This window comes from Leptonotus elevatus, chromosome 16, assembly GCF_054856555.1.
Source record: "Leptonotus elevatus isolate MCC_2025b chromosome 16, RoL_Lele_1.0, whole genome shotgun sequence".
Taxonomy (NCBI): Eukaryota; Metazoa; Chordata; class Actinopteri; order Syngnathiformes; family Syngnathidae; genus Leptonotus; species Leptonotus elevatus.
This window is the reverse complement of record NC_141254.1, coordinates 2,493,766-2,511,659: the sequence shown is the minus strand read 5'-3', so window position 1 is coordinate 2,511,659 and position 17,894 is coordinate 2,493,766. Positions and strand designations below refer to the sequence as shown.

At 37.4% G+C, this 17,894-nt stretch overlaps 1 protein-coding gene across 2 annotated transcripts in view; it reads left to right on the top strand.

Annotated features, from left to right (window-relative positions):
* The window catches only part of nova1 (NOVA alternative splicing regulator 1), a 45,987-nt gene that overhangs the window by 16,096 nt on the left and 11,997 nt on the right, over positions 1-17,894 (top strand). For both annotated transcript variants that reach the window (XM_086098449.1, XM_086098450.1), the window contains exon 3: positions 17,235-17,401. In XM_086098449.1, coding sequence (XP_085954575.1) covers positions 17,235-17,401 — 167 coding nt within the window. The remainder of the gene's footprint in view (positions 1-17,234; positions 17,402-17,894) is intronic.

The following is a 17,894-nucleotide window of genomic DNA, read 5'->3' as shown; positions in this document are numbered from 1 at the left end:
ATTGACGTTAACTACGTTTTCTCTCTCTCAATGGGCAGTGCAACGTCTTGTGCTGTGCTGATTTGTGAATGGGGTTTGTGAAATTCAAAAACACCCACTAACTATGACCAGCAGATGGCAGCATTGTATTTCTTTTCAATGGGTTCCCGTGTATCAAATTACATGAAAACATGGCGGAGCTTAGGAAATAGAACGTTTTCAAGGATGACGTGAATGATCAAAGCGTTTATCACATTAAATCTAATTAACAGTGTCACTAAACAAAAAATATTAGTGTCAAAGTCACTGTTGGGCAGAAAATGTATCTTTTCACAAAAAGCTTGTTTTCTCCTTTTTTCTATTTTCGCTTGATGCCACTCAAATGACCTATTTTCAAATTGTGATTACTAAAGAACGGAATAAGGTACAAACATACTTATTTGTCTAGTGAAATAATGGAATTTAATCTTTCATATGATATCTACCATGTTTATGTAGTCATAGCACACAATATTCTGTTTGCCTTGAAAGATGAGTGAAAATGCTCGAAATCGGCTGGCACTGTCGGGGTCGTTTTTTGGATAACGTTTGGCAGTAAAAGAGTTAAAATAACTTACCTAACCTCCAGGATCCCACGCTGTAGCCTGTTCAACGATAGAACAAAGGGTGTATATGCTGTCCTACCAGTGCTAGTATTGTTTACTTCCCACATTTGTGTATTTGTGTTGTTAAAATCGTAACACTTATTGTTTCTTATGGTAATGCCACCATGCTAAATCATTTGTATTCTCAATTATTTTTTTCCTTGGTTATTTAATTATATCTCTGGGTACTTGTTTATTATTGAGTCTTAAGGTTAAGTAGCAGAGTATCTTAACATTTTGAATGGGATACGGGGGTGGGATTAAATAAATGTTCTTCTTCCTACTCCCTTTCAGGTAGAATTGGACTTTATCTTTTGTTGTTGTTGTTGTTTTATTTCTCTCTCTCTCTCTCTCTCTCTCTCTCTCTCTCTCTCTCTCTCTCTCTCTCTCTTTTGTTGTTGTTTTTTTCTCCTTGTGGAACTTGACACTGACTGTGTGCTCTGTTATTGTCTGAAACAAAAATACAAATTTAATGAATGAAATGGAAATTCAAACTGAAAACTTATATCAAGAAATGTATCCCATTTCTCTAGAAATCAAAGTTCTTTGGTTGCTTAGAGGAAGGCTGGTCTTGAATAACAGATTTAAGGTGTTATTTAAACAAATGGTCTGGTCACAGAACACTTTTGACCCAAGCTTCTTGAAATTTAACGTTTTTGGCAGAATTAATATGACAACATAAATTTGTCTTGAATAAAGCATCGATGTCAACATATTCTAAAGCAACTAAACCAAAATAAATTTACTGATGGCCACGTTTTTGTTCTGAAATGCGTAATTTGTGTTTTGTTGTGATTTATAGACAGTCTCCATTTTTAGCACCACACATTAAACATATAACATATTCTGTAAATCAAACTGAGATTCAGCCAGTAAAATATCATCTGCATCCAATAATATGGCCACATTAATATCATCCAGACCTATGCCCATATAGCTTTGTTTATCTATAACGTTAATTCATTCAACAATAAAGCAAACGCTTTACATTTTGAAATAATTAACTGTCATACAAACATATAGCTCAGTAATCATTAATTAAGCATGGTAAATTTGATTATGGTGTGTTGAGTTTTATCCAATTAAAATGCCCCTTAATATCATACAATTATCAAGGCAGATGCCTGTGGAGCAAAACAATTGTGCTTCCTTTAACCTTATCTCTTTTGTCATCTTTATTTATGCCAGTCGTATATTTATCAGTTAACGCAGACAAGTTTGTGTGCTCGCAAAAGTAACCTGTCACAATTTCATACTGGAAACATATACCGTTAGCTATCTTAAAAGAACTAACTGCGATGTGTAATGTGTGTAAGATGATCCAACAGTATTTATGTAATGTATGCTATATATTTTTGTTTGTTTTTTAATAAGTCCCTAGAATGTTAACACTAAACCGAGGCACAGCCTAGGCATTTAGTGACCGTTAACACTATACTTCTTCTTATGTTATACTTTCAACTCACGATATTGTCGTCACTAAGCCTGCTGGAATTACAGCCTTGTTCAATGCATGCCAAGATATCCTCATTCTTGGTGTTAACAATTTTGTGATATATATTGTACTTGATTGAAATATAGTACATTGACTTTTCCTCATAACTAAAACCGTTGTTGGGCCATTTAATGTATTTTTTTTAACCAAATATTTGGATACCTAAGACCATATTGTTGTTAAACATGTGTATTGTAGAACTCTATTTTCATAGACAGTGCACATGCGTTTGGCATAAAAAACTGATGCATCGTGATGTTTGTGTGTAATTTATCATGTTTGGAAATTTGTGCCATGCTGGATTTTCTGGACCTTAGAGCAGGACATTGTATAGTTTGCTATAGCAAATATGGCACACGGGGAGAAATAAAATAATATTACATGCACTTAGTGGTGCAATGGATCACATAAGTCACAGTTCGGATCGGAGCACAGATTTGCGTCACGAATTGGATCGTTTTTCGGATCAGCAAAAAAAAAAAAGTACTTTGTCTTCATTTATTTTGTAAAAAAATCAATTAAAAATGCCTAATATAGCCGGCTAAAAAAAACACATCTTGTCTACAAATCTATATCGTCCTGTGTTTTTTCTTTTTTAAGACAAAAAAAGGTTGTGCTTTACCTTAACTAGTTTCAGCGACGACTGCCGCATTCCTCAGAAGCTGTCAAACCAACAGTTGTGACGTGTCTAATATAGCCGTTTAGCATTTAGGAACATAACTTTAAGTGCAATATGAGGCAGAAACATTCTTTCTTTTTTTTTTTACATGGTTCAGGTGTAAAATAACAAGGTATTAATGGCTTAAAGTTGTGTTCCTATAATCTAAACAGTTAAGTTTGACATTTTGAGTTGAAGGTTTTTTCTGTTTCAATGGGCAAAAGTTTTATAAAATAAATGAAGACAAAGTTGTATATACCTTTAAAAAAAAATATATATATATATATATATATATATATATATATATATATATATATATATATATATATATGAAAAGACCTCAGCGTGCAATTTGACGCACATTCCCTTTCTTTAAACATGGAGAGTGAGTTACAAAGTAGAATATTAAATATTTTTTTAAAGTAAAGCCAGGTAACAGCTGTCAAACTTACTTACCAGCCACACACTCAATGGTAATGCTAACAGCTAGCCGCTAGCCACTTACAACGGAGACTTCTGCCATATCATACGATGACGGTGTAACTAATTAGCGGTTTCTTAGCATCCTAAATTAGTGATTGAACACGAGTTCAGGATAGCGTTATGTGTTGATGTTGGTCGCAACTTTAATTTAACTCAATCAAAACTACGAACGTCTAATAGGGAAGTCAAGCTAGCCATCGCGCCACGACGTGGGTCAACTTCAAAGTAAAAGTGTACTAAGGCTATTTGCATTGTCGTCAATGTGATACTGTATTTGGTCAACTTTATTTTGAAGTTAGGCTTAGTATGTTACTTGGAGTATGTTTCAGCTTCCTTGACATGTCAGAATGGAATAGACTGTGACAAGAACGACTGTGAATGCGCACTTTGTCCCCCCCCCCCCCCCCACCACCACCACCACCACCACCACCACCAACCAATCCGCGGATAGGGTGTGATCCGAACCGTGGGGCCTGATCCGAACCGACCATGGAACAATGATGATCCGTTGCACCAACAAAATGCAGTTTAAAAACTAGGTGGAAACTAATCTTGATTTGTAAGATAAGATATTCTTATAAATCCACCTGCGTTTAAACCACTAGAGCGCCTCACCCAGACCACCCCCACCACCACATACATCACAGCAAATATTCACACATGCACAGAATGTGTCAATTCACTGTTGAAAGCATGATTGTCACTTAACAACAGAACGGTTTGCAAAATGTTTGATGACCACATCACTTTCTTTCTTCACATTTTGTAATTTCCCATATGAATGACGAATAATTAGGAATGATACGTGGCATAAAGCATTATGAAGACACCACATAGTAGATTTAAAGAAAAGGCGGTATTACATTTTTCTCAGTGAGAGCTCAAGCAACTAAGAAGAATTACAACTTTGTTCATCCAAAAATCAAGATTAAAGACATTGAAAGTCACTGGTATCTTTGACAAAGCTGAGGGAATGAAAAGTCTACTCCCAGGAACATTTCTGTACCCCTGCCAACAAAAGGAGATGTCTGCAACTCAAAAAATTAAGTAGATGTTTATTATGTCTATGGCACACAATTTTATTAATGTGTGGCATATATTTTTTAACCAAAGGAAATAACTGAAGAGGATTAATAGAACATTACACCCACCATTTATTTAACAACACAAACTGGATTTTGCATTCCTTTGAACTTGGCTATAAAACAGTGAATTATGCGTGTTACCATTTGGAAACTAATAATGAAGAATTTATGAGTTGACATAAAAGCACATATTAGGTTAAAAGCCTTGGCATGCTCCCTCTATCCGTTTAGCACTTTAAAAATGACCAGCAGGTGCAGCAACACCAACTGTGAGTGTCTGTGCTCCCAAACTCTTTAGGCATTTCATTTGCTGCCTGCTTGTTTGCTTCTCGGCATGCCTTGTGTTTGGATAAATGCATAAATTGGCTCCTTTGTCAAGGAGGATGTATAGGCAACGATGGATATTAAATCCAGCCAATACTCTATGTAAACATATGCAGCTAATCCCTTTAAAAAAGGAGATGAGACTCAGATTAAAATTACATTACATATACAACAAAATGAAACACCAACAACTCATCATCATGTAAACACGAACGAGGTCTTTAGAGACAAATGAGAGCAAATGAAAACAATGTTGAGAATTGTTTACATGGCGAACCTGTGTTCTTGGGTGAACTCATGCTAGTATTTACCTTATTTAATTTTTTTCTTATGTTGGCAATCAAGGAACATTTATCGTAATGTTCTGACCGTTTATACAACATACATGATGTCAGTGTGGGAAAAAAAAGCATGCTAAACTGAAGTACTGCACAGTGTATTCTTGAAACTTGCTGACAAAATTCAAAAAACACATGCCATTTTGCTAAATTGTAGTTCTGTTTTTTATTGTTGTTGTTTTATTGCTGCTGTTTAGCCAACAAACTTAAAAGGGACCAGCATATTGAACCTAGAACCTGCCACTTAACTCTTTGCTCCCAAAAACGTATGAACATGTTCTATTTTAAATAATGCCATGGTTCCAAAAATTTATTTATATATACGTTTTTAATGTTGCAATTAATGCAGCCTCTGACCTGAAGAGATCGCTTAAAGCAATGGTAGTTATTACAAAAAAGGTGGCAGCAGAGTATAAGAGATCAGCTAGGGCCATGTTGCAGCAAGCTCTTTTTGCCAGTGTTTTCAACAGGTTTGTGAATAATGATGAAACTTAGCTATATTCTAATGCTAATTGCTGCAAAACGGAAACAGATACAAACATACTTTTTTTTGTGATGAAAGAAGAGACTCTAATCTTTCTTTTGGTATGTTCCATGTTTTTATAGCAATAGAACGCAATATTCTGTGGGCCTTGCAAAATCAGTCAAAATTCAGTAAAACAGCCGGGAGCAAAGGAGGTTGCTAAAATGTCTGGGAGTGTATGAGTTAACAAGCCATTACAGTACTACTTTCGCAGCAAGGTAAATGCGCCTATAACTTTGTGGTTTGAGAGGCAACTGTCTTTATTCTGACATGGAATCTCCGGGTTTGAATCCAACTCACAAACATTCACGGTCATACTACTTTCTTGTAACACACCAGAATTGTTGTCATGTTACTTACTGTGTTGCCTTAAAATTGTTCAGGGTTTAAAGTAAGGTTTGGGGCTCTTTTGTCTGTGGCATAAATCTACATGGAGGCATGTTAAACCGGTTGTTGAAAATTCTGCAGACGTGCGCAAGCTGATGTATTTAAAAAAGGTCGAATTGCGCTGCTGTGGGCGTGAACACAGCCGACCTCATTCACCACCAATCAAGTGGCTCCTCGTATTCCCTTTAAATGTTACACACTCATATCACGCAAGGGAGACATCTCCATGCAAAAAAGGACGCAGTGATTTCTGCGTGAATGGAGCATTGTCATAGCTCTTCTCAGCCATTAGATTCTAAATTAGCTCTTGATAACTGTTGGCAACTTAGATATGTGGCCCGCTTTGCCTAAAGAGTCTGCTGATTTTTTTTCCAGGGAAGAGTTGGAATTAGCCATTTCATAAAATGGGTGGTTAGTTTTTAATAAATGGTGTGTTCCTTTAAGGCCACTAATTTCATTTCCCAGCAGCTAAATATAATTGTAGTCTAAGTGTATGAAGATAAGTGATTAGTAGACATCATTAGCAATTTTTTTGTTGTTGTTGCCAATTTCATAGTGAGCGTGTCTAGAGGAACCTGCAAACCTGGCCTCAGAATAACCAGGAATTCTCCACCTTTAATGTAATTTCACAAAAGATTTATATAAATGCACGTAGCAACCAATAAAAGTCAAAATTACACCATAATGTGACCTTTCAGCACAAAATTGAGCTGAAGTTGCTGCTGGCAACTGGAAAGCTCTTACAGGGCGGGATATAAAAACGTACATAATGCATACTCACAATTTCTATAAATCCTCAATCACTTGACGCACCTGTTTACATGCAAGTGGGGATGACAAATGTTTTGAGATGCTTGTTGAATGTCTCTCCTCAATATCATTTCATGCAATGTCTGCTAAGATTCATGCGCCATGTCATTGACACATTATTATTATTTATGTACTCAAATACATTTGAGATATAAAATATCAATAAACTTCCTTGTCACAGGCCACACCAAAGAGCAAATAACCCTTTTAATTGACACAAAATTCTATTTGTTGGGCTATTTGACCTCATCAAAAAAGGCCATCGGGCCTGTTTTGGAAAATAATTATTTAGCACGTATTAACATGAGTTTATACTGTATTGAGGACACCTGTATTTTCTTGAACAATGGGCTTTTCACTTTGTGTACATGAAGCAATATCGCAGTGACCTTGACTAATAAGCCTGCTGGGAACAGACTGCTTGCTTTCCTCTCTAGCTGGCACTCCCTTTCTCCTTCCCAAAAACTAGGCAGCATAAAGAATCTTCCCATGATTCTTACTGCGCACTCAGACTCACACAGATCATTTCTTCTTGTAGATTGCTCTGTAACTTGCGTATTTTTAAAGCTTCAAATATAACGAAACCCAAAAGACAAATTTATTCATCTTGCCTAACTACTAAAAATTCCACAACTGGCCTAAAGTAGCAACAATAAAACAAAACAAACTTTGGCAGATGATGCCTCAGGATAGGAAAGAATAATCTGAAAGGGATCTTCAAAATTGTTTTGGGGTTTAAGCCAAATCACTATTTGTGCCCTATTTCATTTAGTTGACGTGTCAAACCTCCCCAGGTTTTAACTGATTAAAATCTCAAATGATGTATTTACCTATTATTAAAATAGACTTTCCAGTGGTCTTTCAGCAGTTCCTGAAAGTTTAGGGTCGATATATTTTTCCTAAGATACTGGTTGCTATGATGCATGTGCCAAAACTTTAAACGCGCGTACAACAATGAAATTGCTGTAATTTCATCCATTTTTTAGGTTCTTCCATGCATTATAAAGTAAATAATTTTAAAGAAAATTAAGTATAAAATTATAATATATGAATATCTTATTTTGCATTTTTGATCCATGAAGACATTTTAGCCAGAGCCAGTCACATATGACCCCACCACTAATCATTCGTGTGTTCCTCAATTCTATACCTTCATGCCGGCCAGTGGGATGATTTAAAAACTATAATAATAGCTATAATAGTAATTATCTTAAATGTGTTAAATGAGGATAAGCGGTTGAAATAATTAATGAATCTGTCTGCCTGTGCCGCTATCCAAGTCACCAAAATCGTGTTAGACTACCTGTGCCGCTATTTAGACGTGGCCCAAGCAGTATCGATATCGATTTTCTGGCACCAAATTTTCATTTTGCTGGGCACGTCTTCAAGAACACATCCTTGCTATGCAATGTGATGTAAAAAAGAAAAAATGTAAACTAACATATTTGTAAACACATTTATAATACTGATAACATCATCATATAAGACAAACTTCCCTTTGTTTTATAAAAATAAATAAATAACATTTTAGATTAATTTATTGTCATGTAAACGCAAAACTCAACACAACACATGCAATGTACGTTACCCTCATTAAGTTCTGTTTGGGACGATATTTCCTGTATTTAGTAATACTGTTGGAATGACTTATATTCCCTCATGCTCTTCATCTCAACACATTCACACACACAAAAAAAACAAAAAAACAATAAACAGAGAGACGTGAGCTGATATCAATATATAGCTGAAAATGCATCACGATGTAAGTATTTCATATCACTCGATTTATACATTTCTTAACCTAATCAATTAAAAAAATAGGCTATTAAATGGATTAAATAGGTGAATGTGATGCTTTGCTAAGCGCTTTGAGCACTATGGTGTACACAGTGCTCTATATAAGCTCAGTCCATTTACCATTTCCCGTATGGATAAAATACATCACAACACAACTATCCAGAGGGAAAACTATCATTCAAAATATCTGGCAGTTGAAAAAAATAAGAAAAAAAACATTCAAGTGTATGTTGTCATCTCCAATGTTGTTCACATCCATGCTCCCCTAGCAGTGCTTACACATGATCTGTCTCACAGTTTTGCGGTTGGAGGTTCGCCGGACTCCAGCCTTCGCGTGCGGAGGTTGTATGTTCTCTCATACATGAGTTTTCTGCGGGTATTCCGACTTCCTCATACAGTAAAAGATGATGCATGTTACTAGTTTCATTGAAGACTCTAAATTGGCCTTAGGTGTAATGGTGAGTGTAAATTTGAAAATTAAGAAAATTAATATAATGATATCAAGTAACATTCCAAGCACTTTGTAACGGCATACTACCTGTGTTCCAAGGGATCATTATAGTAAACTACCTTATTAGACCACAAACTAATTGAGGGGTGGGGGTATTAGTGATTATAGTAAATTAATTAAAGTAACTTCAAAAAATCTGCTCCTGCTATTCTCACATGCTGGCAGTAAGGGAGAATGCCGGTTTAAGGTATTTTTGCTCTAGTTATACTTTTTAGACCCAAGGTGGATAGATCCCTGTGTCAGTGATGCTGCCCCAGAAATGTTCTAAAAGGGGAGATAGCAAACTAGCACTTTTCCCACATGTAACGGCTGCCTGACATATGAGATGAGACCCAGAGGTATTTGTTCTTCAGCAACACAGAACATTCTCCAGACAGGTCTGAATACACTGGTGGTATTCTTGATTGATTTAATTTCAGTGAAATGTAGTGCACATTTTCATATCTACATATATATATATATATATATATATATACACACACGCTCAACAAAAATATTAAACGAAACACTTTTGTTTTTGCTCCCATTCTTTATGAGATGAACTTAAAGATCTAAAACTTCTTCCACATACACAATATCACAATTTGTTTAAATCTGTGATAGTGAGCACTTCTCCTTTGCCAAGATATTAATGATTGATGCATGTGACTGTTTTTGTGATTAATGCGATTAGTGCTTTAACTTTGACAGCCATTATATACGATATATATATATATATATATATATATATATATATATATATATATATATATATATATATATATTGTGAGCGATCCATCCTCCCTCACTAAAAAGGTGTGTTGGAAGCACTTGCATAGAGGCGCACCCATGTGAGTGCAGGCCAGGTGCACCTCATTCCCATTGATTGGACTCACTGGACTGTCTCAAGTGGCAGCCAGGGGAGGGGATATGGGATACTCTTCTTTCCTTTGTGAAGCAATGTTTATTTGAGAATTGTTAACATGATTTGTAGGAACACAACTTTGACTGCATTTCTATTATGTATATATGTGTATATATATTTTCCCAGTTATGTAGACTGGCTGATGTATGTGGAGGGGACTCATTGCTGACAATAACTACGTTTACATGCAGGCAATATTCGGGTTATGGTCAGAATTTGGGTTTCTGGAACAATCGGAATAACACGTTTACATGTGCAAATTGACAGTTACCCCCCGTATACATGGGGTTTAGAATACCCCAATGGGGGTGAAAGACAGACACCATCATGGCAGAAATAGACGTCATTTCCGCTTCTAACTTTAAATGGTCAATAAAATACGTTATATTCATGTCACTCACCACGCTAAATAAAGTAGTCGGTGTCCTACTCGCTCCACAAGTGCCGTTCTTGTCACGCCAGAAGCATGGACTTACTTTGTTTGGATAAAGCGGAACCATGTGTGTGTCATCAAATGTTCCTTTTTTTTTAATGCTTTTTTTTTTTTTTTTTGTTCCTATACGGACGTGTATTGTTGCAAGCTGGAGATAAACATTTATTATATATATATATATATATATATATATATATATATATATATATATATATATATATATATATATATATATATATATATATATATATAAAAATTTGTAATTATTTTTTTTTTTTGGTGTAAATCTCTCCAATTAAGACAATTCGATACGCATCTCGATACATGGGGTGCAATCCAATACAAGGACGGTTTTATTTTAAAATGGAACGATTCGGTTCGATTCGGTATAGCGGTGCAGCGATTATTTAATTACTCAACAATTAGTCAATTGTCAAGTTAATGTACAATTATTTTGATACTCCATTAATCATTTGAATATTTTATTTTAAAATGATCTAAATTTCGTAATTTGCACAATTGCAACCATCTGCTTTTATTTTGGAAAACAGTGAGCAACATTTTTGCATATGTAATGTTCTGACATCTTAAGGACCAAATTAGTAACTACCAGTCTTTTAAAATGCTGTTTTATCATGCATCTGCCCAATAAAATACTACACTCCTAAGTTGTAACTACTAATGAATATTAATGAATCTAATCTTTTTCAACCTGCCATCTTAGTTAATTACAGTTATATACGTTATTTTCCATTATGTTGTGACAGTTCCTGTATATTATCCATACATGCAGTGAATAAGTTGATGTATACTTAATGCTTATCATGGTTCTTCATGTGCAAAAATAGCTGAACTTGATCACGATGATGTCACCTATCTTATTCCATTATCAGTAATGAGGGCTGGCACTTGGGGCTCCGGGTGGCGGAGTGGTTACCGTCACTTGCCTTTGGTGCAGGTTGGCGTGAGTTTGCTTCCCCGCCTGGGAGACCATATATGTGTGTGAGTGCACCCAAAAAAAAAAAAGAGGGCTGGCACTTTATTGCTGTGTTCCACTCAACACATGCTTATGTTTTTGCTTGTGTGTGACTCGTTCAATACCCTGGTTTTTAACTCACTGCGGCGTGATTGTCAGACAGATATCTATTTGCACATCATATGGGGGCGCTAATGTTTTTATCATGTCCTGAAAGCCGAGCGCAGGTTGACAGTCTTAGTACATGGCAACACTTTATCCAGCATTTCATTGTATATAAAATAAACATCTCTTCTATACTTTGTACATTAAACTTGCCTTAGCATGTTGTGAATCTGGTCCGCATGACCACGTCTCCACTCAACTTCTGTCCCAAACTTTATTTATTTATTTATTTATTTTTTGCACTCATTCACACAAACACGCACGCATACAAACATGGTCTCCCAGGCAGGGGAAGCGAACCCACATCAACCTGCATCGTAGGCAAGTGACGGTTCCACTACGCCACCTGGAGACTTCTGTCCCAAACTAAAAGCTGCGCGTAGCGCTATCTGACGTCACATAACTGACAAGTCTCGCAAGACTTTTTTTTCACCCACACACAAACAAACAGGTCTCCTGGGCAAAGTTTCGCGTAACTGAGAGTCAAGAGCTTGCTTGAATTATCATTCAGGACATTTAATTTGCATGGCATTGAATCGATCGCAACTGGACTGTTTTGGTTGTTTTATAAAAACGTTTTGAGCAGCTGTATCAGCAACATAAAACCGATTTATAATGTCTTGACCGAGCCATCGGCCGGTTCAAGCTAATTTTAGACCGATTCATTAGTCCGTGTGCCAGCGCACTCGCATCATTAAACTCAAAACCGGATTTCTGGTTCAAATCGGTTTTTGTTACACCTCTAATATATATATATATATATATATATATATATATATATATATATATATATATATATATATATATATATATATATATAAATATATATATTAGGGGTGTTAGAAAAATAGATTCGGCAATATATTGCGATATTACAGCGCGCAATTCTCGAATCAATTCGATATGCGGCCGAATCGATTTTTGAACATCAATTTTTTATGGGAATATTCAACAAAACATCTTACTTAGGGTTAGGATTCATACATTAAGCATGGAAGAATGTTATATTAATGGAACATTAAGCCTTAATATTTTATTTCAGTACTGTTCAAACATGAAACAGACTGCAACCTGTTTGCTAAGTGCAGTGGCTCAGTTATAAGCCTGAATTTTCAGATAAATAAATACATTTTCATACAAATCTTACAGTGTACATGTACAAGTTTACGATTAGTATTTTCCAAATTTGAGTTAAAAAAAATTGCAATAATCAATTTATAGATTCGTATCTGGATTAATCGGTATCGAATCGTGACACGAATCAAATTGCCAGGTACTAGGCAATTCACACCCCTAATAAATAATATAATATAATATAATATAATATAATATAATATAATATAATATAATATAATATAATATAATATAATATAATATGAGGGAGGAAACCGGAGTCCCCGGAGAAAACACACGCAGGCACGGGGAGAACATGCATGCTCTACCCAGGAAGGCCAAAGCCCAGACTCGTTCTCATGTCTCCAAAGATGGGCATGGGAGAGCGGAGGGAGTTTGTTCATCTTTTGTAACTCATATTCACTCACACGATAATGACGAAGGGCAATGAGGGGGTTAGAACCATGCTCAGTGACCTTTAGACTTAAGAGAAGCTGGGTTTGCGGCACCAATGACAGAACAAAAAGTTTTCATTTAAGGCTAAGATATGGACTTAAGAGCCAGTTATCCATAGAAACCTACCACAAAGATTGTTCATTTGAAATCTTCATTCAAAAGTATCTAATACAGGGGTGCTCAAGTTCGGTCTTTTCGAGCCCCTATCCAGCCTGTTTTCCATGTTTCCCTCCTGCAGCACAGCTGAATCTAATGATCAGCTAATCAGCAAGCTTTGCAGAAGCCTGATAACGATCCTGATCATGAATTAGGTGTGTTAGTGGAGAGAAATATGGAAAACAGGCTGGATAGGGGCTCTCGAGGACCGAACTTGAGCACCCCTGATCTAATAGATTATTTGAATCATTATGAAGCCAATTATTCACGCAAAAGACAAAACTGTTGAGAGTTTGATGCCAATTTTCTGATTCATTCCAATATAGCTGCTTTAGTAAGATCCCACTGACTTGAAATATGTCCACTCACAGACTTAAACTCCTAAGGGAGAGTTGAAAGTAGGCCATGTTCACACTCCTGATGTGTGTGTGTGAGTGGGGGGGCCTTGCAAAATCAGTCAAAATCCAGTAAAACAGTCGGGAGCAAAGGGGGTTGCTTCAGTGAAAATGAGTTAAGTTACGAATCCAACTGGAAATCGTTAGCCATGATGACATGATGACACGATTAGCGAGTCCAGCCCCTATACCAGGGGCGGCCAAACTCGGTACTCGAGGGCCGGAGTACTGCAGGTTTTGAATGTTTACCTTCTTCAACACACTGATCAGCTTGTCAGCAAGCTCCGCAGAAGCATGATAACGATCCTGTTGATTGGAATCAGCTGCGTTGGAGCAGGGAAACATTTAAAACCTGCAGGACTCCGGTCCCGGAGGACAGAGTTTGCCCACCACTGCCCTATACTATACTATATATTACGGGCGTCGGGAGGAATCCTTGTAACTCCAAAATCGTCACTTTTCAGGAGACCCCCAAAATGACACAATTGTTCAACATTGCATCCTCAAAAAAAGCAAGCTGTTTCAATAACTGACTTGGGAGGTTTTGGCCTGACGCCAGTGATATGCACAATGTTGCCAACTCTAGGACTGGAGTGGAATGACTTGTCAGGATCTTTCAGTGTTTCTTTGCTGTATCTTTTGAAACCTATGTATTTTATAAGTTAATAATCCAAGTATTCGTTAAAAATCGTGTTTTTGACTTTTACAAATTATTATTTATATTTTTCCTGCCATATCTTATGAACAAAAGTCATTTTTGTGCTACTACATCAAGTTTACAGACGTGGGTAAAAAATGACCCATTTATTCAAGTGCAATTTAAAAATAAACAAAGGCATTTTACAATAATATTTTTCTTCAAATACTTATTTTAGAGAGGCGGCACGGTGGATGACTGGTTAGCACGTCCGCCCGCCTCCCAGTGCAGAGGACGTGAGATCGAGTCCGGGCTTCAGCCTTCCTGGGTGGAGTTTGCATGTTCTCCTCGTGCCTGTGTGGGTTTTCTCCGGGTACTCCAGTTTCCTCCCACATTCCAAAGACATGCATGGCAGGTTAATTGAACACTAAAATTGTCCCTAGGTGTGATTGTGAGTGTGAATGGTTGTTTGTCTCTGTGTGCCCTGTGATTGGCTGGCAACCAATTCAGGGTGTACCCCGCCTACTGCCTGAAGCCTGCTGGGATGGCCTCCAGCACCCCTGCGACCCTAGTGAGGAATAAGCGGTTAAGAAAATGGATGGATGGATGTGATTTGGGCCAAACTATCATACATTTATTATACGAAACATGTTTATTTGTAATTTTGGCAAACATAGGCAGATAGATAACAATGAACTTGTGAATTTGACTAACGTAAAATAGAAGAGAACTGATCACATCAGCTGAGCACAAGTTGTAAATTCAGTTCTTACAATTTTTTCACAGGTATTACAATTGACCACTGTATGTTTGTGCTCCTTGCACACAATGTTCTTGCGCTGGTAACAGCAGCTACTGGCTTTTTGGTCTTAACCAGATGGACAGTTTGCACACCTCTTCCTCTTCGCCATGCCCTTGTCCTCTTATGGTTGGGTGGTGTTTTTGTTTTTCTATCCCGCATCTTCCCATTCCTTCTATGATATGCTTTTGGAGTGTGGGTATGCCCTCCATGCGGCTCTTCACATGTGGCATGACCAGCTCTTTGCCCAGCTCCTTGATGAACAGTCGGCATGCATTGGTAACACCAGCCATGTAACCAGGGTGCCATGCAGTGAAGCTGGTGTAAAAGCATTGAGGGTGGCAATATCCAGCATATTGTACCACAGCACCATGGGCCACCTCTGTGTTCTCCGCTTGCATGTGTAAGTGCCAATCATCTGATCTGTTGAGTCCACTCCTCCTCCTTTTGCTCTACTCTTGTACTGAATCACATCGGGTTTCTTCTTCCGGGTGTCATCCACTGCCTTGTCATCATGCATTGTGCTCAGATGGACAACAGCCTTTCCTTTCTTCTGCACATGGCTCACCATGGTCATATTAACACTGAATCCAAATTCTGAGCTATAAATCATCCATGATTTGGATGGCTTCATGATAGGTATGTCTGGCTTGTTTTGGTGAAGAGTCCCTACAATAGTCAGGTTCTTTTTGAGGAGGTTCTCAGCCAGAGGGACACTGGTGATGAAGTTGTCCTTTGTGATGTCGCGATCAATGAGAGAGTGAGCAACAAAATATTCAACATAGGAGTCAAAATATGATAAATTCTAACAGTGTGCTAGAACTTAGACATTTATTTCCATATTCTATATGCCCCTGTCTGTATGATTCCACCGCTCAATTTTAGGACGATGTTCTCCCCAAGGTGCCTCTGCACCTCCTCTCCTGGCTGTCTCCCTGTGTAGACAAATCCATCTATTGCATAGGACAGTGGTTCTCGACCGCGGTCCTCGAGTACCCCTATCCAGCCTGTTTTCCATGTCTCCCACGGCCAACACATGTGTTTCAAACAGCTAATCAGCAAGTTTTGCATGAAGCCTGATAACGATCTTCAGCTGTGTTGGCTGAGGGAGACATGGAAAACAAGCTGGATAGGGGTGCTTGAGGACCGTGTTTGAGAACCAGTGGCATAGGGGACCCTTGCCTCACACATCCAGAAGATTTTTATTCCATACTTTGCCGGCTTGCTGGGTATATTGTATACTGCAAGAACTTGCACCTGTCATGGAATGGCAACAGCTGCTCATCTTTTGGGGCTAAAGTCCCTGGGGATGAATCATCTTCTGCAATTGTCCAGGAAACAGTTCCACACGTCTGCTGCCATGTGGTCTGTTTCCAGACGTAACGCCCTGGTCCTCTTGTCGTCAAACCGTATGAAGCTGCGGATATCCTCATATCTCCTGAGCCCCATAGTGGCCTTGTACATTGGATTTTGCATATATTTAGATGTTTTGATTTGGAATATATGTGATAGTAAATGATAAAATACATTTATTTCAAATATTTAGCAAAGCAACACTGCGGCTTACATGAAATAACAGAAAATAGAAAATATTGGAAGGGTAGTAATGAAAATATAATTTTTATTCAATAAGTATAAAGATAAATAATAAAATAACAATGTTTAATGACCAAAAACAAGTGAATTGAGGAATGCCTGGAATACTGAATGATAACATTAAGTTATTGCAAAGATACAGATCATAAAAACTTGGTTGGGTCACTTTTAACCCATGTTGTGCATCAAAGGGTTCAAACTGTGCATTACAATGTGGGTGTAGAAAGAACTCCAGAGGTTGTTGAGCTTCTTAGAACTGCAAAGCAAGTAAGACTCAATGTTAGTCTGGTGAAAGAGTTACATCACTGAAGAGGAATCCTTCTCCCCCCTGTGGCTCACTAACCAAGCGTGGTTCTTTCTTTCAGCTGTTTCTCTGTTGATTGTATAAATGGGGGAAGGAAGGAATAGCTCAGTAATTGGGTTGCTTTGTAGAATGTCAAGGAACATAATTTTTCGTTGCCAAGAAGACTTCATATGAATGTAGATTTAGTCAAATCCAACAAATCCATTTGAAGCGTATTCAAGGATCTGATCAATTGTGTTTGTTCTCTTCTTATTCTGTCATTGCAGGAACAACAGAGCGTGTCTGTCTGATACAGGGTACTGTTGAAGCCCTCAATGGTGTCCACAACTTCATTGCTGAAAAAGTCAGAGAGATGCCCCAGAGTGCTCAGAAGCCAGAGCCAGTCAGCATACTGCAGCCGCAGACCACGGTCAACCCTGACCGTATCAAACAGGTACAATGAAGACTGTTTGTGTATGATAACAATGGTGAAGGCTCTTGAAAGTATCTCAAGTGAAAATATCTAATAGAAACTTGTGCTGATGACATAAGTGAAACCAGCAAATATTGATTGGTGGATGGGCCCATTCTGACCCAACTATAAGAAATTGATCTCAACGTGACTTTGCACTCCTAAGCATAAAAATAGTAGAGTTTGGATTCTAAACTGTATACGACGGCGTCTTAGGGCCCCGTATAAATATATGGTTTTTATGGTTGGGGCAATATTCAGAGAAAAATATAGTAAATTTGCGAGTTTATCAAGTGGCAAGTTTGCCACTTTATAAATGGACAAATTTGCGAGAAATTTGCGAATGCTTTACATGATATGGTTAAAGCCTTTTTTTTCTCGCAAATCTGCCACTTTATAAAGTCAAAAATTTGCCACTTTATAAACTCGCAAATTTGCCACTTTATAAACTCGCAAATTCATGATTTTTTTCTCG